This window comes from Herpailurus yagouaroundi, unplaced genomic scaffold (assembly GCF_014898765.1).
Source record: "Herpailurus yagouaroundi ecotype Mexico unplaced genomic scaffold, PumYag 100, whole genome shotgun sequence".
Classification (NCBI taxonomy): domain Eukaryota; kingdom Metazoa; phylum Chordata; class Mammalia; order Carnivora; family Felidae; genus Herpailurus; species Herpailurus yagouaroundi.
This window is the reverse complement of record NW_024412391.1, coordinates 54988385-55015610: the sequence shown is the minus strand read 5'-3', so window position 1 is coordinate 55015610 and position 27226 is coordinate 54988385. Positions and strand designations below refer to the sequence as shown.

The following is a 27226-nucleotide window of genomic DNA, read 5'->3' as shown; positions in this document are numbered from 1 at the left end:
TACAGAATTACGAATCCATATATTGCTGAATATCATGGCCATGAGAGGATTAGATTAAATTTAGCAAAACTAATTAGGAAGAACAAGATGAAGGGGAAGTAAACGATACAAAAAATAGAGCTAAAGTAATGGGCAGTTTCATCAAATAAAATCAAGTACAGGAATGGATTCCTTTTAGGCGTTTGGCAATCCTATGAATAAACCTATGGCCTTATCATTCTTAGAGTGATTAGAAATTCTGCAGTCATCCACTTAGTCACTGAATCAATCCTATAACTAAGCCTCTTACCCTCCAAACTTTACTTTTGTACTTTGGAGCATCAAATTGAATAGGAGCTACACTGAACTTAAAATCCTGAGTCTATACTTCTAAAGATTTGCCATGGATATCTGGCATCATGGAAAGGAGAAACATCACAGACTTTACTGTCAGAATTGAGAGTTTTTAAATTTGGCAGGGGCACCCATTATATTTCACAGGCCAGAGCAAGTTTTTAAACCTCTGTCAGCCTCACAATTTTCTTCTGTAAAATGGTATTAACAGTGCTTAAGTCCCAAGATTTTAGAGACTAAATGAAATAGTTCTAACTGAGTACTACTCAACAAAAAGATGTAGCTTCCCTCTCTCTATCCTTCATTATGGTAGGTTAGCAAATCTGAGAATCTTCATAATTATTTGCCAAGTTGGTTTACAACTCCCCATTGGAAGTGGCAAGTAATTGATGAGTCCTATTTTTAGTGCTTTTCCTCTTGAGAGAATGAGAGAGAGGTAAAGTGCTTCCAGTCAAGAGTAAGCATAAATTACATGGCATCACTCAAGATTAATTCACAACTTTTATAGTAGTTATATGATCTGTCATCATGTATTAGTACTCAGCAAGAGAAAACTGGGCTGGAAAATTAGCAAGGTTGAAGGTGAAGAATAAAGTGCCCCAGGTAACACACACAGGCCCTGGAAACACTACTTATCTGAAAAATTTGTAGCTTGAAAACATTTGCATTTCTAAAAAGAAAATCATTTATAATGATGGTGAGAGTAGCTAAGAGAGAAACGAGAGAATGGATACATTTGCATTTACTTCAAGAAAACTGAGTTTTCCCATGAAAATATCTTTTATCATTTTTGAATTTATTCCCATTTTTAGGTCACTCCTACAAATTCATATATATATATATATATATATATATATATATACACACACACACACACACACACACACACACACACACACACACACGACCCATGGGGAAAACAAACTATTTGGACACACCAAAAACTTACTTAAAGATTTGTGAAACGTCTCTTTTCTTTGCCAGTCCATGAGGATATAACCTTTTTATTGAAGTCTTAAAGATGTAGAATATGAATATTCAGGATATTTATGCGATGAATTTAGCAATTTCAAGCCAGCAGAGGGCTCCCTGCTTTGACATGATCCTATATATGCAAAGTCCAGCACGAACTGCTGTTAAGGAACCAAAGCAGGGTTTAATGTTTGTTATGGGCTTAAAGTATTTGCTCTAACTGTGGTACATTAAGCAGTTTAAAAAGATGAATGAAGCAAAGCCAAGTCTCTGCTTCTGACGCTAGAGATATAATTTGTTAATTGTTTCATCATGCAAAATTTAATCTTCCTCTGGTTTACTAGTTTGAAAACCAAATGTGCTTCAATTTTGCATCATGAGTCCACATAGACACCTGCTGTCTGATTTTTCTAATAGATCTATATTTTTCTCTGTTCACAGCTTAACTGACACATTTTAAAGATGAGACTAACGGACTGATCAATGTCTTAATCCTGGAGATGAATATAGGCAAAGCTCAATGAAGAGGAACATTAATTGTTTTAGTGCATATAATTTTTATTACAGTAGTCCCCGTTCATATGCAAGGGATACATTCCAAGACTCCCAGTGGATGCCTGAACTGCAAACAGTACAAAGTCCTATATAGACACTATGTTTTGTCTTCTATATACATACTCATGATAAGGTTGAATTTATAAATTAGGCACAGTAAGAGATTCACAAGAGCAACAATAAAATTGAACAATTATAACAATATACTATGACAGAAATTATGTGAATACGGTCTCTCTCTCAAAATATCTTATTGTACTGTACTTACCCTTCTTCTCTTGTGATGACGTGACAAGATAAAATGCCTACCTGATGAGATGAAGATCGGCAAATGACCTAAGCATTGTGATACAGCATTAGGCTACTAGTGACCTTCTGGTAGTACATCAGCTTCCAGACCCCAGTTGACTGCAGGTGACTGAAACCATGGAAAACGAAACTGTGGATAAGGGTGGGCTGTTGTACTTAAATTGTAAGGTTAAATTGAAGGAATACTGGAAGGAGGGAAGGAAAAAATCCCAACTACTTTCAACTTCTCCTGCCATTTTGAACTGTATCCGGCTACTTCATGTCAGTTCCGACCTAAGAAACACTTGGCAGATTTTTACAATCCCGATGAATAATGTACACACAACACTGAGGATAAATTTATTTAGACATGTTTATTAACATTATTGTGACTATTTAAAATACAAGTATCTCCTACTTTTCAAAGTTTTGCATTAAGGAAGCCACTTCACTTTTACAAAAGACCTATATTAGTACCCATTTTCCCTAACCTGTAAGAAACATGAAGAGGATTTTTGCGTCTATGAAAAACGGTGAAAAGCAAAAATACACTCAGCGTTTGTTTCACAGTGAGCAGTTATAGAGGCTGTGCACACCTCAAGCAGCAAGAGCTGCAGGGCCAGGCTCCTTCCCATGGAACCACACTCGGCATCTCAGTGTCAAGCTGCCATAGTTTTGAACTGTGTCTCTGAGCATCTGTGCTTTATTCTGAGTTATTTTGTTCATCCATTAGCAAGATATGTCTTACGGTATCAGAAAAACCTATGAGAGATGTTTCGGACGGTTGGGGGGCGGTGGTCTGGGAATGTTTTAATGTTTTCCATATAAATTAATGGTAATTGCTTCTTCAATTTGTACCATTTTGGCTGATGAAAGATTTCATAGGAAGGCTCTACTTTCAGGTGGCAGGGAAAACCCGAAACAGAGAATTACAGGTTTCTGAAACTACAGGTTTACAAAAGACCTGAGGTTTTGTGTTTTTGTTTTTGTTTTTTTTTTTGTGTAAAAGTGAACATTTCTTTCAGTTAGTAAAAATAGGTACTAATGGCGGTCTTTCATAATACGTAAAAGCAAAGCATAACACAAGCTTTCAAAAAACAAAGAATGTCTGACTGCATACTCTTCAAATTGCCAAAACAAACTGACCAAACATATTAGACATATGTATTGATCTGTTGTATAAACAAATGCTGATAAATTCTACTCATTTTCACTTCCATGATGTCTTTTTCTGTAATGTAGTTGCTTAGGTTATGTGGTTTTCAAAGGTAAATATAGCCTTATGCAGACAACTAATGTAACACATGTTTATGACAACAAATATTGATATAAGCACAATTTTAGCATGCAGCAAAGAAAATGTTGTCAAAAAATGCAAATGAAATCTTCATTCTTCTTCAGTTTCCTCCCTTCCTTTTCTCATACTCTTTGACTCAGATGCTACAAGTGAATATAACATGACTGTATTTGATATCACTTGTTTTCAAACCCATTAATAAAGGAAAGTAATTGCAGCACACTTTAATTTTAATAGAAAATAACATATGGAAAGCAAGCAAAAGTAGATAAGCATATTCACCTTTCATTAAAAAAATGGTTCATATAATAATTATATAAGATAATTATATTTCCACAGACAGTCATAATATACTGTGGTTGTGGACTACTGATTAAAACAAGAGAATTGAGTACAAACTTATTTCCCAGGGCCGGAGGCAAGTTGTTTTATGCTTCTGACTCCCCAGAAAGCAATGCAGATGGAAAAAAAACTCTGAAGAAATAAAACACAAAGAGGAAAAAGAATTAAAAGTGAATCAATACTTTTGTTCAACTGAGTTCTTTGAAGGGGAAAATGAACATCAACATTTTAGACACTATAAGTTAATCAAATTGAATCTAGCAGTTGTTCACTGATAGAATTTACCCAACCCAACTTAAAACACATTATGTCGGAGAAAAGAGTAGGAGTAAAATGCTTTGTTTTTTTGGCTTTTATTATTTATTTATTTATTTATTTATTTATTTATTTATTTATTTCTCTATCTATCTATTTTACTTATTTATTTATTTATTTTACATCCAAGTTAGTTAGTGTTTGCCTTTTATTTTTTATACTCTCAAATCTGGGTCATTTCTAGGGATGGGACTATGAAACTTAGATACCGAATGAAACAGAACTTTCTTCTGGCCTCTGGGCCTTCTGCATGTGGAATGTACTGTATGAAATGATCTCATTGTTTATATAGTTTAAGAAGCATTTGGAAAAGGAGAAATAAAAACATTATAAAGAATCATTCCTCTCTGGGGCAATGTGATCTAACATGTTATGAACTTTACCCAACATGAACTAAATGTTAAACATCACTACTGATTTACCTTCTCACTCTGGTGATCTTACAGGTATGAAAAACTGTACTGCAAAATTCTCTTTAAGATTCATGCCATAACTAACTCATAATAAGCAGCCATCAGAGTTCATTGAGTTTACTTCTCTGCTTTCAAGTAATATCACACATTCCCAACAAATCACCCCAAATTAGCCAAAAATAACTTGATTTCTGATGATCCTAGCAATAAGGATTATATAGTCATTCAGTAAGAACTCATGGTTGCAGAATTTTTCATTATGAGTAATCTAAATGCCATAATGCCATAACACACATATCTTCTCTTCTCTTGATGTAAAATCCAAGCACTAGTCATGGTCTTTACACCATCAGAGTTCTCCTAAGCTAACTTTTCCCTTTACTCTTTAAAAAAAAATTTTTTTTTCAACGTTTATTTATTTTTGGGACAGAGAGAGACAGAGCATGAACGGGGGAGGGGCACAGAGAGAGGGAGACACAGAATCGGAAACAGGCTCCAGGCTCCGAGCCATCAGCCCAGAGCCCGACGCGGGGCTCAAACTCACGGACCGCGAGATCGTGACCTGGCTGAAGTCGGACGCTTAACTGACTGCGCCACCCAGGCGCCCCCCCCTTTACTCTTACCTATACACTAACATTAAGCTACAAGATTGCCTTATGATCTCCATTTTAGGTGTTATTTGTATGATGATAAAAGAAAAAAAAGAGTAAAGCCCAAACAAATGGGTTTATGCAAGAGTCTCTCCATATGTCTTTTTTTTTTAATTGTGCAAAGCTCCTCTCCACACTACTAAAATATGACCAGTTCTTCTCCCCAGGAAGAACCACTATTCCTGAAAGATCCACAAAAATATACAAAGGAGCAAATTTAAGTAATAAGATGCAGGCATGGGAAACACTCTGGGGTGATGGACTGGGGAGAAGCCAAGGCCATTAACTGAGGCCAGCCATCAAGTCAAAGAAAATAGCTTGAATTGTGGTTATTATGCTGTGAAAGCCTGAATATGAAAACAACAACAACAACACCTTCCTAAACCATGGTATTAGATTCACGGCTAGGTTGTTCTGTTTCATATAGAAACTTTCATATGTTCTTTCTAGAGAACCATGATCCTTCACGTTACTCACTCTGCAGTTTTGTTTCAATACATGCATTCCTTTCAGCCTATAATACGCACAATATAAAAAAATATATATCAATCGCTTCTCGGCCTTTTGGCTAAGATCAAGTGTAAAAATATATATCAAAAATGAAATCTACAGTTATGTTGAAGCAGAAGTCAAGAATAATATTAACATTATGGAGTTGCTTCAAAAATCAAATACAATATATTTAAAGGTTGGTTTTGATTTTGTTTCTTTTGACTCTAATTCAAGAAAAATGACCTCATGGGATTTCTTGTGATGGTGCCAAGCAAAATAATATCAAGGTGAAGAGTATTTATGAAAGCCCTTTGTGCAATGAATTGAATTAGTCTATGAAGATGGGTAATGTTGACAGACGGCTAGCTGTAAAGAGAACTTTCAAATGGGACAGAGATGAAAAATGCATAATATCAGCATAAACAGTTTAATTCAGATCCATAACATTTATGAACCCGAAACATATTTGGCAATAGAAGTTTTTACTGGTTTTTCAGGGTGCCTGGGTGACTTAGTTGATTGAGCTTCTGACTCTTGATCTCCACTCATGTCATGATCTCAGGGTTGTGAGATCAAGCCCAGCATCAGGCTCTGTGCTGGGTGAAGAGCCTGTTTAAATTTTTCTCTCTCCCTCTGCCTCTCTCACTCTCCCTCTCTCTGTCTCTCTCTGTCTCAAAAAAAGAAGTTTTTATTGGTTTTCAATTTAGTTTTTCGGGTCACAAGGATTCCAAGGGTGAAGGCTAGGGAGAAGGAAACCTGTAAACTATATGTAAAATTTTGCTGGTAAGTCATGATTCTCCTCTTCCCTACTCCCTACCCACTAGACTATCTATACTTCCATCTGGGATCCTAGAAATAGTAACAACTTCTGACCTAATGAGAGAATGAAAAAAAAGTTCAATTCAGTTCAATTCCTTTGTTGTTAACCCATAACTTCCCAAGTAAATCTTTCTGCTTTTGAAACGATAAATCAAGTCCTATTTCCTTAATGACCCATCCTTAACTAAAACATGAGGATTTTATCTTTTCCAATTATCTAAAATGCTTTCAGCTCCTTAAGAATAATGAGATATTTAACAATTTATAGTTTTATTTTGTTTCTTTGGCAGGTTTTGGCCCCATTTATTATCTCTTCAAAACATGGGGTGGAGAACTGATGATGCATAGAAATCCAACTCAGATTCAATATTAATGTGCAGTGAGACCCTTGATTAAACTAGCCATTGTCCTATGTGCCTTATTAGATTATGATGTTTAAATCTCATCACAAACTTTGCCAGATTGGTACCCAATTTGCTCATGAGGCAATGGGAACCTAGAATTTATGTGGTTTAACAAGAAATCACAAAACTACTAAATATCAGAGCTGGGATATGGGTGTTTGTTTATATAGCATCTCTCAGAAAATCTAACTACACATCCTAGGATGTCAGTTCAGTGAATACGTACATCAGTAGTGAATTCTTTCCTCTTTTTTTGTAGTGATCTGTACTTGCCTAATGATTTTTGAGTCAGTAACTGCTAGGTTTCTGACACTTTTCACAATCAATGTTTTAAACATAAATTGGAGTTTTTATATATAATGAAAACCAGATTGACACAGAATCATAAAAATTAATACAATGAATATGCCCTTCTCAAAATATGCATGACCTTGAAATAGTCACTCAATTGCATTAGAAAATAAGTAGGAAAAAATAGATTTTCTCTTGTATTTTTTAATGTGTATGCATATGTATCCTAAATATATATTTAGTATATAATTTTAGGCTGGAAAATTATTTAACATGGACTCAATAAACCAGTTGATGATTGGAGTCATGCCATTTTAATTTTCTCTTGTCCAAACTTTCTCTTGATTTTTCTATCAAGCTGTCCATTTTGGTTCTCCATAATTGATTAGATTAAATGTGTCCTTTGAAATGACTGTTGGTTAACATATTTCTCAATCAAGTATTTATTCAAGGAAGACAGGAGAATTACTACTTAGGCTAGTATAAGATTAAATGGCAACCAAAGCCAGTTTTTGCAACATACTTCTCTAATCACAGATCTGATGTTTCTGGATATGTACAAACTCAATGAACACTTATTTTATCCAAGTCCCAAGATTTTAACAGCTGGATTCAAAATATGAAACAGAGGAAGTTCACTCCTGGTGTCAAGCCCTCCTTGAGCTAACACATCATTAGTGGCCCTTGTCTTCAGGCTATTTCCTTGACTTCCCAGGGCCCTAGACTCTGATGCCTGAACTTTGGCCTGTACAGATGCTCTCCACGTTTCCTTCACTCTTTCCAAAAAAGTGCATCAATTGACAGGTGGCTAATCTGAACCACTAACCCATACTAAAACACCAGTGGGAACCGATGAGTTATTCTACTGCCCCTCCCCGTTATGTCTGTGTTTTAAGAGGCCTTATTAAAAATGGTCCTACTTATGAGAAAATCAGGCATCTAATCTTAAAGGAGACAGAATAGTATCAGAAGAGGTACTTGTGTGCATGTGACATCTCCTCAAACTGCTATCCCTCAAATTACACAGCTAGTGGATTGTTCTTACACCTATGTACATATCTGTCTCTGCTGGTTTGAATCCGCCTACCAAATGCATTAATAAATGACCTGAGAAGCATATAAAATATCATCTTAGGTAGTGGACTATTTCCATTAGAACTAGCCAGCAACACCCCACACTTCTCAAAACATTTAACTCTCAGATAAATTGCAAAAAAAAAAAAAAAAAAAAAGAAAGAAAGTTTTAAAGTACTTGAAAAATTACCCACAAGAGAAACAAAATCTGAGATAGCTGAAATTTACTTGGATTCTCAAACTTGTATCTATTGGTACAAATACTTAAATAGAATATGCTGAGAGATAACATCTCATTTAATTTTATGCTTATCCACAGTGGCAATGTAATTACATATACAGAATCACTAGAGAATTGCACGAGCAAGTTAGAAAATCTAACTCATTTTATAAATGATGGGTAAAGCTGCCTGATAAATTCTACCTTGACAAGGAAGAAACTTGAAATAGCATTTTTGTGATGAGAGATTACGAACTCACTTTTCATAATTAAAAAAATATATTACTCTTTATTTCACTGTGTACATTTTTGTGTACGACTTTTGTCTTGATTTCCTAAAATTCCCTTGGAATGGATATACCTATGTTTTATGTCTAAAAAATTACATCCTGCCTCTAAATGGAAGAATATATTTTTACCTAAAAATTATTTCTCTGACATTGATGAGGTTCATAAAATAACAATTCACTGACTATTCACAACTATAACAATGAAAATAGCAACAATTTGTTTTAAGAGCAACACATTAAATATGCAGAAGTTTTTACTAAATTATTTGGATAAAATAAAACTAATTCTTTGTTAAATATACTTTTTGACATAATATTTTGGTTTTTTAGAGAGGACCATTGTCTGCTCTACAGATAAACAGATAAGAACTTAAACAGAGTTCAAACCTGAATTGCTTAAAAGTATCTCTATTTCCTATTAATGCAAGAGACAAATAAATACAAACAAATCTAGACCAGAATTTGGAGCCAAATAGACTGAAAGTCCTGCTGAAATGAAAACATCAGAAAGATAATAGGTAATGATACATTTCTTTTTCTTTGAATTTTCAAGGATAGAGCTTGACAAATGCCAACTCCAGAGAAATTGGGAATTCCTGATTTAACTTCCAGTACATTCTATATATATATGACTAAAATACTAGGAGTCATGCACAGACAAACAAAGGCTTAAGAGAAATAATTTCCAACTATTTGCAACTATTACTTGGAAGTCTTGTGTTCTCTCTCTGACCCTATTCAAAGCATATACAATTACCACTATCTTTAATATGTGGTCTTATTGGATTTACTACTATCAAGATTTAAATCAAATATTATTGTTTTGCATTAGTTTTTAAATATGTATTAAAATTCTTAACTGAGGGAAAAACAATATAAAAAGAAAGTTTGTATTAATGCACATGATAACAATGCCTTATTTAAAAAGAATATATATTTCCTTCAATCATTACATGTATTCTGATATAAATTTTCAAACATAATACATTAAACATACCATGATCATGTTTTTATAGAAGAAAATAAACTCAAACATTAGAACAAAAATTTTAAATAATTAAGCTGAATTCTAAAACCTTAAAAATCAGGCATTTTACTATTCAGTGGGGGCAAAGGACTCTAATTTTAGTGACAAAAAAGTACTAAGTTAATTTAGATAACAAATACAGAATCTTCATTTGTAACCATTTCTTCAGCTCCCCAGAGATGATTATCTCCTGTTGGGTATCACAATTTATTCACTATTCTAAGAGTCCACATAGCTCAAGAAAGTGTATATGCTTTTCAACAATACCCCTATGAAATATCTACTGTTCATGTATACCACATTTGAGCTATCATGATAACATGTGAAACCACAAATATCAATAAGAACATTAGAGATCTCTTGGAGTTCTCCAAGACCTATCTACAATTCAGAGAATATACTTGAAGACAGTTGTCATGAATTAGCTACTGTGTATGCAAACCCATCTGGTCAAAATTGTATAAACTGTAATTAGCATAAAGTGAAAATAGATGCTACATTTCTCAAAAACATCTGTGGATTTTTCATCTTTGAATTCTAAATTATGAATTCAGTGTCTTTATAGATACAAGACTTTAAAATTTTCCAATATTACCAACTCTTGTTCTGAGGGTATTACCATCCAGTAATAGGGATTTTAAAATTGCCCTTGATTACTTATTACATTCTTGTTCTCCCTCATACACAATGATACATCTTCAATTTATGTTCATTTCCCAGAAAACTTATAAATATTTTAATATACTTAGTCTAGATTTACAGCCTTCATTCTCAATTTTTTTTCCAGGTTAGTTTTTTTCCAGGTTAGTACTCTGCCCCCAGCTTGAGGTTTGTCAAATGACAGGTAAAAGGAAATGCCAAGCTTACCACAATTAAAGCATAGAGAAAAATTAAAGAGACAACCAAAGTTGATTATATGATTTATATTCATAAAATGGTCAAAACATGTGTCTTGTCAAAACTGAAACCTGACTTTATATTTTTCTAATCATCAAAATTCTTAATGCAGAAGGGTAAAACTTTTTTTTATAACTTTTTAGTTTGAAATGCTGGATAAAAAGCAATATGGAGATACAGGGAGCAAGTTACAATAAGGTCAAATTAATAAAGAACCAAATATCAATTGTGAGAATGAACGTTAGGTTAAACGTTAACCACTCTTTCGGAAAAATATCTTAGCAAAGGCGTACATTATAAAAAGCATCTGTTTACACTCTTAATCTTCTTCTTGTACTTACAATGGAGCCTCACATTCTTTACTTTTTTAGGTGTGAGAATGAAAAAAAATATCAGAGCAGTGAAAAATTCTAAGGATAGTCTATTTTAGTTTTTATGAAGTTGGGAATAAAACAAGAGTAGGAAAAATTAGTCACTCGATGAACATTACCTAATCTGACCTGAGACATTCTTATATATTAAAACTAGTAATGGAAACGCATTAAAAATAACCTGATGCTGGGGCACCTGGGTGGCTCAGTTGGATAAAGGTTTGACTCTTAATTTTGGCTCAGGTCATGATCTCACAGTTCATGGGTTAAATCTCTGTGTCAGTCTCTGTGCTGATGGTGTGGAACCTGCTTGGGATTCTTTCTCTCTCTCTCTCTCTCTCTGTCTCTCTCCCTCAGCCCCTCACCTGCTTGCTCTTTCTCTCGCAAAAATAAATAAACTTTTGAAAAGTTTAAAAAATAGCCTGATTCCCTGCCCTAAAAACTATTACTGTACTTTTTTTTTTAAAAAAAGAAGATAGTTCAGGGAATTTAAAAATTCTTTCTTTTTTTAACTTCATATTTCTGCAAATAAGTTCTGGTTACAACTAAAACAACATTTCATTGAATATTCCTGAGTATGCCTAACATCGGCACAAAATTATTTGGTTCATATACAGCTTGTTTGAAACTGAAGATTTTTTAAAAAAAATTAAAAAATATTTATTTATTTTTGAGAGAGAGAGAGAGAGAGAGACACAGAGTGTGAACAGGGGAGGGGCAGAGAGAGAGAAGGAGACAGAATCCGAAGCAGGCTCCAGACTCTGAGCTGTCAGCACACAGCTGGATGCAGAGCTTGATCTCACAAACCTTGAGATCATGACCTGAGCCGGAGTCAGTCACTTAACCAACTGAGCCACCCAGGCGCCCCAAAACTGAGGATATTTTAATAAAATGTTGCTGGATTAATCATGGTCCTTAAGTATCCTAACAGAACTCTTTGTAATGGGGAAAAACATGACACTTAATCTAAAATTCAAAGTACTATACCTTTCTAATTCCCTTTTATTTCTGACTCCTGAAATTTAAGGCATTTACATTCTAAAATCAAAGCTCTGTTTTAACAAAAATTATCAAGACAACCATTCAAGTCTAGCTTACCAAAATGTAATTTTCATGGTGAATGAGGGGTGGTTTGTTTGCCAAATAATAACCAATATTCACCTTGCTATTTACCTACCTAGTTTACCTACCTATTTACCTTGCCAAATAATCTCATCACAACAGCAGATTGATGTTCAGTGTAGTGTACATAACAAAGGCCAGCTCCTGGCATCTCCCAGACATCAATCAGAGCCTACGTTTTCTCCCATGGAGGCAAATTTTAATACTTGGTGTACAAAAATTTATATATGAAAGACCATATGCTCGCAAATGCAGAATACCATTCAACACTGCTAGTCCAAGGACTTCCAGTGTGCTGTTAAAAGAAATTCTTTGTACTTGCCCACTATCTAGGAAACAAAGGAAGTCTCTTAACAAATGAGTTTATTTTTAGGAAAAAAATGCCATGTTTACAGAAATAATAGTGATGTCTGGTTTTTAAAACACAACAGTATATCTTGGAAGGATGTGTTTTGAAAAGATCTCTTTGTATTGTTTTTGCTTGTGTCAAAGGGATGATTAGAGCCCCAGTAAATGGGAACCTCCCAGAGTAGGCTAAATAGAAGGCCAACATCCCACATATGGCTTGCAGCTTGGGGGATTTCTCTCAAAGTTCTGCCAGAGATGGGACTGCCCAAATGGTTTCTCGCGTAAGTCCTAAGTCATAAACTGCATCCTACTAGGCCAGCCATGCCAGAACTGGACCCAAGGGTATACAGAGTCTTGGCTGATGGCAAACAATGATTGCTTCCTAAGGAAGCCACAGCTGCCTTCCTGAGAGACACCCCAGATGCCTGAATTTTCCCTTACTTTCCATTTCTGACTACCTGTTCTGGCAAAAGTTCCAACAAAGAGGGAGGCAGGCAGCAGGCACCCAGCTGTTTTCAATATGCCTTGGCAATGTAGGTACTGATTACATAAACACTACAAACATTCAAAGAGCATATTTTCTAGCTTTTAAGCTATAAAAAAGGTGTGAGCCTGTACCAACACCTTATATCTCCTCTTCTCCAAATAATGATAATGCTGACGAGGGTGATAACTACAATAATGACCACGATGATGATGATGATGATGATAATTAGGGTTTTAATTATGAAAGCCAAGATTATTAAAGGAGACACGATATCTTGAACTGCTGGGAAAGAGCTCAAATTATACAAGAATTGGAAAGATGTGAAATTTCCACATTTCATGGGCAAGAATATATTTTTTTCCCTTAGGAAACAATGAGGTCAAAATACGTAATTGTTTCACTCGATGTCTTAGTTTTCCCACAAGTCAGGAAAAAAAAACAATCAGCTGTTACATCATCCATTTGCATTATAGCACATTTTTCTTTTCATTCACATATATTTAAAAATATTATTTTAAACTCTTAATATACAAGTTGAACTTTGAACAACACAGTTTGGAACTGCACTCAGCCACTTGAGTGCAGTTTTTTTTTTCCATAAACACAGTACAGCACCGTAAATGTATTTTTCTTACTTACGATTTGCTTAATCATACTTTCTTTTCCATAGCTTCCTTTATTGTAAAAATACAGCATATAATAATATTACATACAACATATGTCTTGATCAACTGTTTATGTTATCAGTAAGGCTTCTGGTCAACTGTAGGCTATTAGTGGTTAAGTTTGGGGCAGTCAAAAGTTATATGAAGATTTTCAACTGCATGGGTGGTTGGTGCTTCTAACCTCCACATTATACAATGGTCAGTTTTATGTAAAACATACAAGAAATTACATTAATAAAATATTGCAAAAGGTCTTCTGTTTATATTTAAGATCAGGTTCAGAAACCTAGTCAAACTGGAAGAACTCTGGAAAAAGAATGAGAGGATAAGATTGTCCCAAGTCAACACAAATTCTTTTGCCTCCAGAGGTTACTCAGAATTTCAGTTTCTGCATCTATAAAATACAGATAATAGCTTCATAATTTTCACAACTTTATCATAAATATTCACTATTTTTTTAAATATAAAGTTCTATGAACATATACGATAGACAATTAAAGTGTGCTATTTTTCGTGCTAAAAAGATTCAGTAACCTAAAGGTGACAACAGAGAGTGACAGATAAGGAGATATAAATGATAGGTAGAGTTTGAAACATGACAGTTTTCAATAATGCCAGCTTTTTCAGATGGATGGTCCTAAGTTAAAAGGATGCTTTTAAAACTGTGAATATATAATTATTGTTGGGAAAATATAATTATCTTACAAAGTAGAGTAAGAATTTAGTGGGTAAGTACAATTATAGATTGATCATTGTTTGAAGTATTTCTATTCTGTTGTGAAACATGGAGTTCAATGTTCTTGATGAGTTTTTATGATGCCAGCCTTCAAATACATCTTTCAGTGTCTTAAAATACTTTTAATTTTAATTCCTTTTTATGACAAAAAATATAGACTAAATAATAGTTTCTAATGATCCTCATTCCCACTTCTGTCACCAAAATACTGTTTTGATCCTTCATATTTAATTAAATTTCCTACTCATATCTACTTTTTTTTTAATATTTGTATTTGGTAGAGAGAACAAGCATGTACACGTGCACAAGTGGGGGAGTGGCAGAGAGACATGGAGACAGAATCCAAACCAGGCTCCAGGCTCTGAGCTGTCAGCACAGAGCCTGATGCGGATCTTGAACCCACAAGCTATGACATCATGACCTGAGCCAAAGTTGGACACTCAACCGACTGGGCCACCCAGGTGCCCAATTTCCTACTCATATCTAAAATTATGTTAAAAATAATTGTTTTATATAATTGTTTAATAATACACAGATATTATTCCAGGGGGATGCTGAGCAATATAATGGAAATAGTCTTCCATGAAAATTCTACAATAGACATAATTTTTTAGTAGTAGTATTTCTTGAAATATTCTTTGACAAATAAATATATATATGTATATGTATATATATATACACATATATATATGTGTGTATATATATATACACACACACACACACACACATATATATATATATATATATATATATATATATACACACACATATATATATTAAGCAAAGCTGAGTCAAGACAATTCTAAGTGGAACTAAGCTGATGGCATGATAAGTTTTTTTGACTAAGACTGACAATATAATGTAAAGGAAGGGGCCAAATTTAAAGGACATAATGGAGGAAGAATAGTAAAATGCCAGCAAGGAATTACTGTTCTATACCTTTCTTTATTGTAAAGCATCCTGCTAGACAATCAAAACAGTTGAAAAGCCTTCAAAATTTTCAGTATAGATTCAATTTAGTAAAATCTAGTATCTTAAAGTCGCAACCACTAAAATAATAGTCTTTAAAAATAAATACCTGTATTATTCTATTTATTATTTATTTAGTGCTAGGTATGGCACCCATAAGAAAAGATAGCATGGGACCTACTTCAAGGGCAAACACAAGCACAAAAAATTGCATTGAGCCAGTCCCCATTAGGTTGTACTCATTATACACATATATATCACACTCTTGTTTCTCGTCAGGCAGTCCACTGCTGACAGAACTCACTGGTAAGCAATATAGCCCCTGAATCCACACTTAGATCTACACAGTGTTTCGTGAAGTATCTATTAAGGACTGGTATTTTTGTATGTATCTTATTTTTAAATCTTCAGGTAAAATTATCTTCACAATGTCGTGGTTAAATATAAAAAATGTTTGGGGCGCCTGGGTGGTTCAGTCAGTTGAGCGTTGGACTTCCCCTCAGGTCATGATCTCGTAGTCCGTGAGTTCAAGCCCCACGTTGGTCTCTTTGCTGACAGCTCAGAGCCTGACGCTTGCTTCAGATTCTCTTTCCCTCTCTTTCCGATCCTCCCTGGCTCACACTGTGTCTCTCTCGCTCTCAAAAATGAATAAATGTTATAAAAAAGTTTTAAATAAAATAAATGTTTTACTAAAATGAGGTCAATCACAGAGATATGTTAAATTTCCCACTGACTTGGCTTATTTGTAAAATGATTATTTGCCATAGCTACCTTATAGGATTCTTATATGAATAAGAGATAAATCATCTTCATTCGGCAGATAGAGTGTTTCCTCAGGTACTCATAACTCAGTGTTTTGAAGTTGTATGTTTGAATACAAAAGAAGTGGCTTTCAATGATCATTCCATCTTGAAGAAGTTATTTAGTGCTGCTATATCTCAGTAGCTTTACCTGAAAAATATGGATTATCTTACAAGGTAGCTGAAATAATTAAATGAGAGAATGGACATAAAAACTTGGGGTTTCATATATGCAAGTGCTCAACAAATATCAGTAGTTTAAGTTGATGCTATTTTGTTATTATTGCTACTACTGATATTAGGTCAATTTCTACAGCAATGTTTTCTAAAATTTATTATGAAAATATTACAGTTCTTCCCCCCATTTCATTTAGCCTTTAAATTTTTCAATTATTATTTGTGTATTACAAGCTTCATAAAAAAGACATTTCTTTTAAAAGAAGGATGAGATAAAACAACTGTAAATAGAAATTCTAATTTTTACTTCTTTCATCCCATTGTATCCTCATCTATCACTTTTGAAAATCACAATCACGGGATAAAGAAGCATTCAAAATTCCACATCAGTGTCCTGGAAAAAACACTGAGAAACTTGAAACCTGATTTCTTGTCCCTTTTGTCATGAAATGATCAAATACTTCATATTCTCTGGATGTTAGCTTCGTTTTCTGTCCAATTAGAGTGGAAATGGAAAATTTATAAGGTCTATTCTGTTCTATTATCTGAAAAAATTAACAGAATTGGCCAACACAATATTGTAATGCGAGAGATGTCTGAGGATAGCTCCCAAAATAATTAAGTTTTTAATAAAAAGTATACATCACAAATACTTCTTCATCTTGCCCTAATTACCAGCACCATAAGGTAATTGAAATAACAGAGGGGATGACAAGCGAAAAGCCTTAAAAATATCAGTTTTCTAGAGAACAAATTAATGGTTCTAGAGGGAAGGGGCAAAATGGGTGAAGGGAGTGGGAGAAACAGGCATCCGGTAATTGAATGAGTAAGTCATGAGGATAAAAGGCACAGAATAGGGAATACAGTGAACGATATTGTAACAGTGTTGCATGGTAACAGATGGTACGTACACTTGTGGTGAGCATGGCATAGAGATGTTGAATATCTATGTTGTGTACCTGAAACTAATGCAACATTGTGTGCTGACTCTACTCAAATAATAAAATAAAATAAAATAAAATAGCCACGCCCCCCACCAAATTATTTTCCACACATGTGAAATATATGTAAATACTGGCAAAGGATGGCAGAGATGGATCCCAAAACATCCATTTCTCGAAATCAAAATCCCTTATCTTCACCTTGGACATAATCTGTTCTCCCAGCACTCTGACACATAAAAGTTTTAATGTTAATACACATTAGGTTCATCTTTGAAAAATAACTTAGTGGACATCACCAAAGGGTAAATTGGCAAATCATGATTATTGGCAAATCATGATGGGTTTTAAGAGCAAAAGAAATTTCAGAGGTAAAATACTTGGCCTGTTTTCATTTATAGTTCAAGAAATACAACTATATCTCAGTAAGTCTGGGGTTGGGGGAAGAAATACAGTTTGGCCACTAATATATTGTCTAGATCAAGTTATAAAACAAAAACTTCAAAATTGTTAGTCTTTATCTAGTCCATAAGTAATTGTTGATTATTTCTCTCTTCATTGAGAGAGAATGAGGATAGAGGGAAGATCCTTAAAAACAATTATTATATGATAAAAATTAAGGGTGAAGCTTGTAACCAATATCAAATATTGGATAAGGGGAAAATTACACTTTATTACAGTATGAGTTTTCAGAAAATATCTTTGTATCTACAATATGTTTATAATTATGTCAAAAGATATATTTTATGGATTCTGGAGAAATATGTTACTAATTCTCATAAATAAGGGCAAATAGAACCTCCCTGGTTAGCTTCTGAAGTTAGCACATGCCTCAAAAGTTGTCCAGAGTTAAAATTACTCTAGGAAATCCCTTAAATAACCCCTATAGTATAATACACATGGTTTTGTGTATACAAACCCTTAATGGTAATTCTTTCACACACTCACGTTTGAGAACTATTTTGCCAGACTGAAGAAATTAACAAAGGAAAGTCTCTAGGTAGACGTCTGATAATTTAAACCAATCTTGCCCTTTGATTAAATGGCAAAACGTAGTGAAGAAAGAAAGCAAGCAAGAAAGAAAAAAGAATAGAAGAAAAGAAAAGAAGGAAGAAAGGTAAAGAAAGAAAGGAAGAAAGGGAGGGAGAGAGAGAGATGATGATGAGGTCTAAATTGTTTCTGGTTATTTGTAAGTTTACCTTCTTTAATTGAAAAAAAAATTTTTAATGTTTACTTATTTTTGAGAGTGAGAGAGAGAGAGAGAGAGAGAGAGAGAGGGAAAGTGCACGGGTGCACGCACACAAGTGGGGAGGGGCAGAGAGCAAGGAAGACACAGAATACTAAGCAGGCTCCAGGCTCTGAGCTGTCAGCACAGAACCTGACGCGGGGGATGGCGGGCTCCCCGCCACCGGGGGTTCAAAGTCACTGATTACGATATCATAACCTGAGCCAAAGTCCTATGCTTATGAGGAAGTCACCCAGGGGCCCCTTACCTCCTTTAATTTTTAATGTTGAACCTTTATCACTCTAGCACATGTTAAATAGATGTGTTTGCTTTTGTGAGGATCAAATAAGACAGCAGAGTATATCTTGGAGTTGGCAGTAAATTCCAAATTCTAAAATCAGCTTGAATGTACAGATGACATCACTTCACTTTACGTTAATATACAGGAGAATATTTAGTTTGGTTTCTCTGACATAAAAATTTTGCTTTAAAATGTTTTAACTATCCTCAACTTTTTGTGTCCTTTGCTATTTCTAACTATATCTTTGACAGCAATGATCCTATAAAACCTCCAAAGGCCCCAGTTTTACTTCAAACTTTCAAATGAATAAATCCAGTATAAATTCTGTCACAATAAATGAGATGTACCAAGTACTAAGTTTTTCTGTTATAATTAAACTGTATTTTGATTTCAACACTACTTTTTCTCTTGACCTAATTCTGACCCTCTTAATGAACTAGTTCACCAGAGTTTTTAGTACTGGGATTCCTTTTGTTATGAAGTAGAAATTTTACATAGAAACTTTACAAAATCCTAGGATGTGATGACTGTTGTGACCTTGAAAATTTCACCAGGATGAATATGAATATTGGCTAAATTGCTTTGTAATTGACTAAGTTTCTCTATGCTCTTATCAGAAGAAAGCACACATATTTAGAAATGTAATTTTTCTTTGTTTTGCTTCTTTTTTTTCCTTTTTCTCTTGCTTTGCTTTTTTTTTCTTTGCTGTGGTGAAGTGAGTTACAAGCTCCCACAAGACCTGAAGACTCAACACAGCTTGGGTTGTGGACCGGATTTCTCCCACATGAGTTTGGTGGCCGGGTCAGTCAGGATGATATTAGTATATTTAATTTTCAAAACACACACAGTGGAACAGATGTGTTTTATAGGGACTGAAAAATGAAGTTCAGAAGTGAGGGGGTCTGGGTAATGTTCTGGTACAATATGGTTAGAGATCACTGTATGAAACTAATTCCTGCTGATAATCATAACTTGTCTCTGTGAAAACTAGTTTACAATATTTGTGTATAGCACTATGGTAGCTTTGAGAATATCAAAGCTACCAAGATTTGAAACAGTGCAGCAGGAGCTCCAGAACTTTATGTAAATTAACCCCACAACATGGAACACATTAACTTGAGGGTTGCAGGAATTTGGACCTCAGAATGCCTAGGATGTGGGTTTAATTGAAATGCAGTATTATGACAATCAGTTTCTCTCTGGAGACAGAATTTTTTAAGGTGCATGCAAATGTATAATTGAGCATTGACATATTACATCATAGTGATATGTTTTAAACAACCCATATCTGCTTCACAATATTTATTTCACTGAAATACCACTGGATATTTAAAGATTCCTCCTTTAGAGTCCAGCCATCTGAATAAATGAACAGTACACTGAGGTGAGCCAGTCAACTCTCAGATGGGGCCAGGCCTCAAAGGCTCACACATACACAAAGCACTTCTTCTGGAAAAAATGTTTCTGAGTTTTCAACATAAATCAGGGTCAACACATAATTCGATCATACTCTAGTATATTTAAAAGCTGGAAAACAGTCTAACTAGGACGGTGATGCTTCCAACAAGCCCTCAGGCCAAATAGCAATCAGAAAGAGAATTTATGGCTTTGTGATCAAACCCCAACTCTGTTCAAGTCCATGAAGGGCTTGCCTGCTCTCCTGAGGAAATTTTAAATGGGAGTTAGAAAACTATACTTTATCTGTGATGACTTACAGGATTTCTTTTTTCTTTTTCTTTTTTCTTTCCCTTTCCCTTTCCCTTTCCTTTTTAACTATAGCCACGAATGAACATACTTGTGAGTAATTCTAAATTTCAGAAGCCTTGACATTAACACCATAACAATTATACATTTATGGTGAAAGAATAAGCCAAATCTTTGGAATGAAATTCTATATGCATCACTTATAAATAGTAGCAATAATAAGATTAAACAATAATAATAAATTTTCTTAATGGTAAAAAAAAGTTACAATATAAAAAAATGGTCAAATTGCATATTGAATTCAGAATATGCCAGATAAAATCAAGTATATTATTGTTTAGGCCATTTTTTACATAAAATATAAAACATAAAACTAAGAATTGCTTATTACACCACAGAGATGGAAATGTCAGGATCAACAGATCAACATATATCCGCTGACCATACATCATGATTCTATATATGTGTAAGAACAAAGTGATAAAAAATAATATAAGATAATAATATACAGAGAAGATAGAATGTAATATACAAGGGATTGGGACCTTCTGCAGAGTGACGTATTATACAGATAGAGAACTCTCTTCAATGAATACAACAGAATTCTGGCTAAATATACCATTTAGAAAGTTAACATGTAGCTTATCTCAAAAGAAAGAAAGAGAAGATTAAATGTTAAGAGAAAAGAACAGAAAAGGGAGGGAATACAAGGCCAGAGGTAGAATGAAGGCATGAAATGTGGCCTTCAATCTGGGGGCTGTGAGTTGGAAATGATAATCTTCTAAATGATGCCCAATCCATGAAAAGGTACTAGAAAAAATAAGTAATAGCCTAGAGAAGTGGCAAGGAAGATTTAATCCTATGCTAGAGGATTAAGGATCTATGCTTATATAAGCTTAGATTATATATGCTTATATATATTCTTATATAAGGATCTCACCTCTATTCTAGAGGTGAAGGAAAATAAAAGTGCTCTGTAAGAAACTGAAAAGCCAAAATTGTTCTACAAGTGAATGTGGTTCAAATATCCAAAGCAGAGAACTTAACATAAATAACATGAAATTGCTGAGCCCCGCAAATAAAGAATGTTGGATACCATAGAGATGCTTTCAAATGCCAAAGCACCTGAGAAGCCCAGGGATATAACAATCTTCACTGATAAAGGGCTCCTAGTAAAAGTTTAAATGTGTGTGTGTGTGCATGTGCGCACACACACACACACACACACACACACACACTTCAAAAAAAAATTCTGAGGGAGATTTTAACATATTCAGCAAATGGAAAATCTATATCACAAATGGAAGAAGTAATAGAGGAACTGAAAAAAATAGCATAAATAATTTTTAAAAAGTTAAAGAATTAAAAAAATAATAGAAATAATAAGGAACACCAAGAGACTAAAAAATACATAAATTTACAAATAAGGCAAATAAAAACATCTTAAAACAAATATAGCTATTGAATTTAAAAATCTAATGAAGCTGGTAAAAAATGATTACATAGAGAAGAAAATAAAATTAGGAAACTGGAGGATGGAAATGCCATAGACAGAGTTATGGAAACAAAATATGAAAAAGAGTTGGTGTCATGGAAATCTAACATGTAGAATTGGAATTAAGGAAGAGGAAATAAAAAGAATGGTGAGGAGGTGACACTAGAAATAGTAATGGATGATAATATTTCAGGAGAGAAGGAAAAATAGAAGCCATTGCATCCCTCAACTGAGAAACCACAATGAAGCCCAAGAAAGGTAAAGAGAAACAAAGAACAAACTATACCATTTTAGTGAAACTGCACAAGACTAATGACAACAACAAAAATCTTAATGGGAACCAGAAACAAAGATATATTAGGTTAAGAGGAAAAATATAAATATATCAGACTTTTGGTCAAACAGTAAAGAACTATTTTCAAATCTCAGCAAATCTCTAAATATTGGCTGTCAACCAATAGCCCTATGCCAGCTAACCTGTCACTTAATATTGAAAGTAAAGTGATGGGTAAAGCTCTCAGCTGAGAGCTTTCCCCCTAATGTCAGGAACAAGACAGGGATGTCCTCTCTCGCCACTGTTATTCAACATAGTATTGGAAGTCTTAGCCTCAGCAATAAGACAACACAAAGAAATAAAAGGCATCCAAATAATCCAGGAGGTGGTCAAACTTTCATTCTTCGCACATGACATGATACTCTATATGGAAAACCCAAAAGAATCCACCTAAAAACTGCTAGAACTGATCCATGAATTCAGCAAAGTGGCAGGTTATAAAATCAATGTATAGAAATTGGTTGCATTCCTATACACCAACAATGAAGCAGCAGAAAGAGAAATCAAGGAATTGATCCCATTTACAACTGCACCAAAACCCATAAAATACCAAGGAATAAATCTAACCAAAGAGGTGAAAAATCTATATACACTGAAAACTATAGAAAGCTTATGAAAGAAATAGAAGAACACACACACACACACACACACACACACACACACACACACAAAAGGAAAAATATTACAGGCTCCTGGAAAGGAAGAAGAAATGTTGTTAAAATGTCCATACTACCAAAAGCAATCCACATATTCAATGCAATATCAAAATAACACCAACATTCTTCACAGAGCTACAACAAACAATTCTAAAATGTGTATGGAACCAGAAAAGACCCTGACTAGCCAAAGCAATCTTGAAAAAGAAAACCAAAGCAGGAGACATAAGAATCCTGGACTTCAACCTGTACTACAAAGCAGTAATCATCAAGACAGTCTGGTACTGGCACAAAAACAGACACTCAGATCAATGGAACTGAATAGAGAACCCAGAAATGGACCCACAAAAGTATGGCCAACTAATCTTTGACAAAGCAGGAAAGAATATCCAATGGAATAAAGACAGTCTCTTCAGCAAGTGGTGCTGAGAAAACTGGACAGAGACATGCAGAAAAATGAACCTGGACCACTTTCTTACACCATACACAAAAATAAACTCAAAATGGGTGAAAGACCTAAATGTAAGACAGGAAGCCATCAAAATCCTCAAGGAGAAAGCAGACAAAAACCTCTTCGACTTTGGCCGCAGGAACTTCTTACTCAACATGTCTCCAGAGGCAAGGGAAACCAAAGCAAAAATGAACTATTGGGGCCTCATAAAAATAATAAAAAAATTCCTGCACAATGAAGCAAATAATCAGCAAAACTAAAAGGCAAGTGACTGGATGGGAGAAGATATTTGCAAATGACCTATCAGATAAAGGGTTAGTATCTAAAATCTATGAGGAACTTATCCAACTCAACACCCAAAAAACAAATAATCCAGTGAAGAAATGGACCAAAAGACATGAATAGACACTTCTCCAAAGATGACATCCAGATGGCCAACAGATACATGAAAAAATGCTCAACATCACTCATCATCAGGGAAATACAAATCAAAACCACCATGAGATGCCACCTTACACCTGTCAGAACAGCTAACATGAACAACTCAGGCAACAACAGATGTTGGTGAGGATGCAGAGAAAGAGGGCTCTTTTGCATTGTTGGTGGGAATGCAAGCTGGTACAGCCACTCTGGACAAGAGTGTGAAGGATCCTCAAAAAATCAAAAATAGAACTACCCTACAACCCAGCAATTGCACTCCTAGGTATTTATCCAAGGGATACAAGTTATGTTGTCTCAAAGGGGCACATGCACCTCAGTGTTTATAGCAGCACTATCAACATTAGCCAAAGTATGGAAAGAGCCCAAATGTCCATCGATGGATGAATGGATAAAGAAGATGTGGTATACACACACACACACACACACACACACACAATGGAGTATTACTCGGCAATCAAAAAGAATGAAATCTTGCCATTTGCAACTACATGGATGGAACGAGAGGGTATTATGCTAAGCGAAATTAGTCAGTGAGAGAAAGACAAATATCATATGACTTCACTCATATGAAGACTTTAAAATACAAAACAGATGAACATAAGGGAAGAGAAGCAAAAATAATATAAAAACAGGGATGGGAACAAAACATAAGAGACTCTTAAATATGGAGAACAGAGGGTTACTGGAGTGGTTGTGAGGGGGGGGATAGGCTAAATGGGTAAGGGGCATTAAGGAATCTACTCCTGAAATCATTGTTGCACTATATGCTAACTAACTTGGATGTACACTAAAAAAAAAAAAAAAAAGAATAAAAAGAAAGTAAAGTGAAATCATTTTCAAATAAAGAAAAATGTTTACTAACCATAAACCATTGTTATAAAATCCCCAAAATTTATATCTTATACTTCAGAAAAAATCAAATTAAAACAAGGAGGAAATATGGTAGGCAATCTTAAAACGGGAAAAAGAAAGACCAACAAGGGAGGTATACTTTGGAAAAGCAAGTGAACACTGGCTTATTACAATAAATTAACTAATATTCATCAATAACAAATAAGAGGTTTAAAACTAGTTAGAATTAAATCCTAGTTAATAACAACTTTGGAGATAGAATGGTAAGATTCAAAGCATTATTAAATCAACATTACAATGTAAGACTAAGCACTAAAAGAACTGAAACATATAATACCCAAGATAGTAAAATAAATTTTGTAAAACACACACACACACACACACACACACACACACACACACACACACCATAGTCAATGTAATATACAGTATGGGGCAAGAACAGGATGAAAGAAGCATAGAGAATATATGACAAATTAAAACTGATGAAATAAACTTTAATCCACTCATTATGTTTATTATGTGTGCATATATGTTCACACTTGCTGATACAGAAAGATTCAAAGAAAAAAGTAGCACACTATATATGAAGTCGATTAAGTAGAAGATTAAGAGTAGTGACATTTGGTAGAGTAAACTTTAAGGGAAAGTGTTTTAAAGATAGAGAGGTATTACTTAATGTTATAAAATGAACAATTCACTGTAAACATGTATCAGTGCTGAATCTGGATGCACCAAACAAATTAATCTTAAAACACAAAAAAGAAAAATGATAGAATTACAAAAAAGAAGTACCGAAGCCCATAAATATAGCTGGAGATTTTAATATCTCTCTTTTAAAAATGTACAGATTACCAAGTAAAATTTTTAAGAAGATTAAGCATTACTAATAATATATATATGATGTCTCGTAACAAATAAAAATAAAATTATATACAGACCACAGTTTCTGATCAAAAAGGAATAAAAATAGAATAAATAAATATACCGAAAATCAAGTATTTGGGATATAAATAACATTGATAACTAATCTGTCAGTTGATATAATTTAGAAGGGGAATTGTCATATACCTGTAAATGACAATAAAAATACTGCATATCAAATTTGTGAGAGGCATCTAAAATCATATAAAGGAATTAATAGACTTAAATCTATCAAAAAGAATATATGGTTGATATATTCAACCAATTAAATACTGTAAGGTAGATAAAAAGTAGGTAAAAACTGAATTAAAAAATTAATTATAGTTTTATATTCCAATGTGGGTCAATCTAAAATACAATATTGAGGCGGGCCTGGGTTGCTCAGTCAGTTAAGTGTCTGACTTTGGCTCAGGTCATGATCTCATGGTCCATGAGTTCAAGCCCCATATCCGGCTCTGTGCTGACAGCTCAGAGACTGGAGACTGCTTCAGATTCTGTGTCTCCCTCTCTCTCTGACCCTCCCCTGCTCATGGTCTGTCTCTCTCTATCTCAAAAATAAATAAACATTAAAAAAATTTTTTTTAAATTGTACTGTAAAAATTTTGTAATTAAAAAAAATGAGAGATGCAACAAGATCCAAACTCAGGGTAGCTTCAGAGTAGATAGAGGGGGTACTTCCGCTGGCTTAAGTACTGGATTGGACCTGAAGTATGAAGAAAGGCTAACACAACTCAAGTGTGAGGTTCACAGTCAAGCTTGTCGTAGAGGGGACCAGCTGGACTCTTTTTGAACATAATTGAGAGCTAAAGTAAAATTGAACGGGTCTATTCAAAACCAAACTGAAGTAGGAAGATCTCATTTGATGCTTTTGTAAAATACTACTACAAAAATTTTAAAAATGTGCGACAAATTGAGGAGATTAATCAAAACAGGAAAATCTAAACAAACAAACAAAAAAAGGAAAATCTGGCAGAATAATGTTTGATATGAAAAGAGTAAATTCATTAATTTATTGATCAAATTTTTATTGATTACCTCTGTGCATGGGTTATCTATATAACATTCATCCACATAAAGGTGATAACTAAAACATTTATTCAGCAAATGATTATTAATCTTGAATCAATCATCAACCAGGCCATTTCTACCCTTATGAGGGTTGAATTAGAATAGCTAATACAGACAACTGCACAGATGATTACAATACAGGGTGCTGTGTGTAGCAGTGGCACCCAATACAATCTAGGAGAACAAGGAATGTATTTTGGAAGAATAAAGTGCCTGGAACACAGTATCTCCTCAACTAAGTAGCTATGAATGAATGAATGCATGATTGAATCAAACAGATTTTTAAAATGAGACATTAGGTTATAAAGGAGAGTTTGCTAGATGAAAAAAGGGAAAATTTTGGGTACAGAGACAACAATCAGGGGAGTTAAAAAAAGGGACTTCCTGGAAGAATTAAGAGATGATCAGAGAGGTCAAACTACAAAAGTGCAAGAAGAGAATACACAGAGATGAGGCTTGCATGAGACAGCACAGGCAACC

At 34.2% G+C, this 27226-nt stretch overlaps 1 protein-coding gene across 5 annotated transcripts in view; it reads right to left on the bottom strand.

The window, feature by feature from the left end:
- Positions 1 to 2503: 2503 nt before the first annotated feature.
- AGMO (alkylglycerol monooxygenase) overlaps positions 2504 to 27226 on the bottom strand; it is a 395634-nt gene continuing 370911 nt past the window's right edge. For 4 of the 5 annotated variants that reach the window (XM_040472529.1, XM_040472533.1, XM_040472532.1 and 1 more), the window contains one exon: positions 2504 to 3917. In XM_040472529.1, coding sequence (XP_040328463.1) covers positions 3819 to 3917 — 99 coding nt within the window. In that variant the 3' untranslated portion in view covers positions 2504 to 3818. Of the gene's footprint in view, positions 3920 to 27226 lie in introns of all 5 variants that reach the window. The other variant, XM_040472530.1, reaches the window with a different exon arrangement.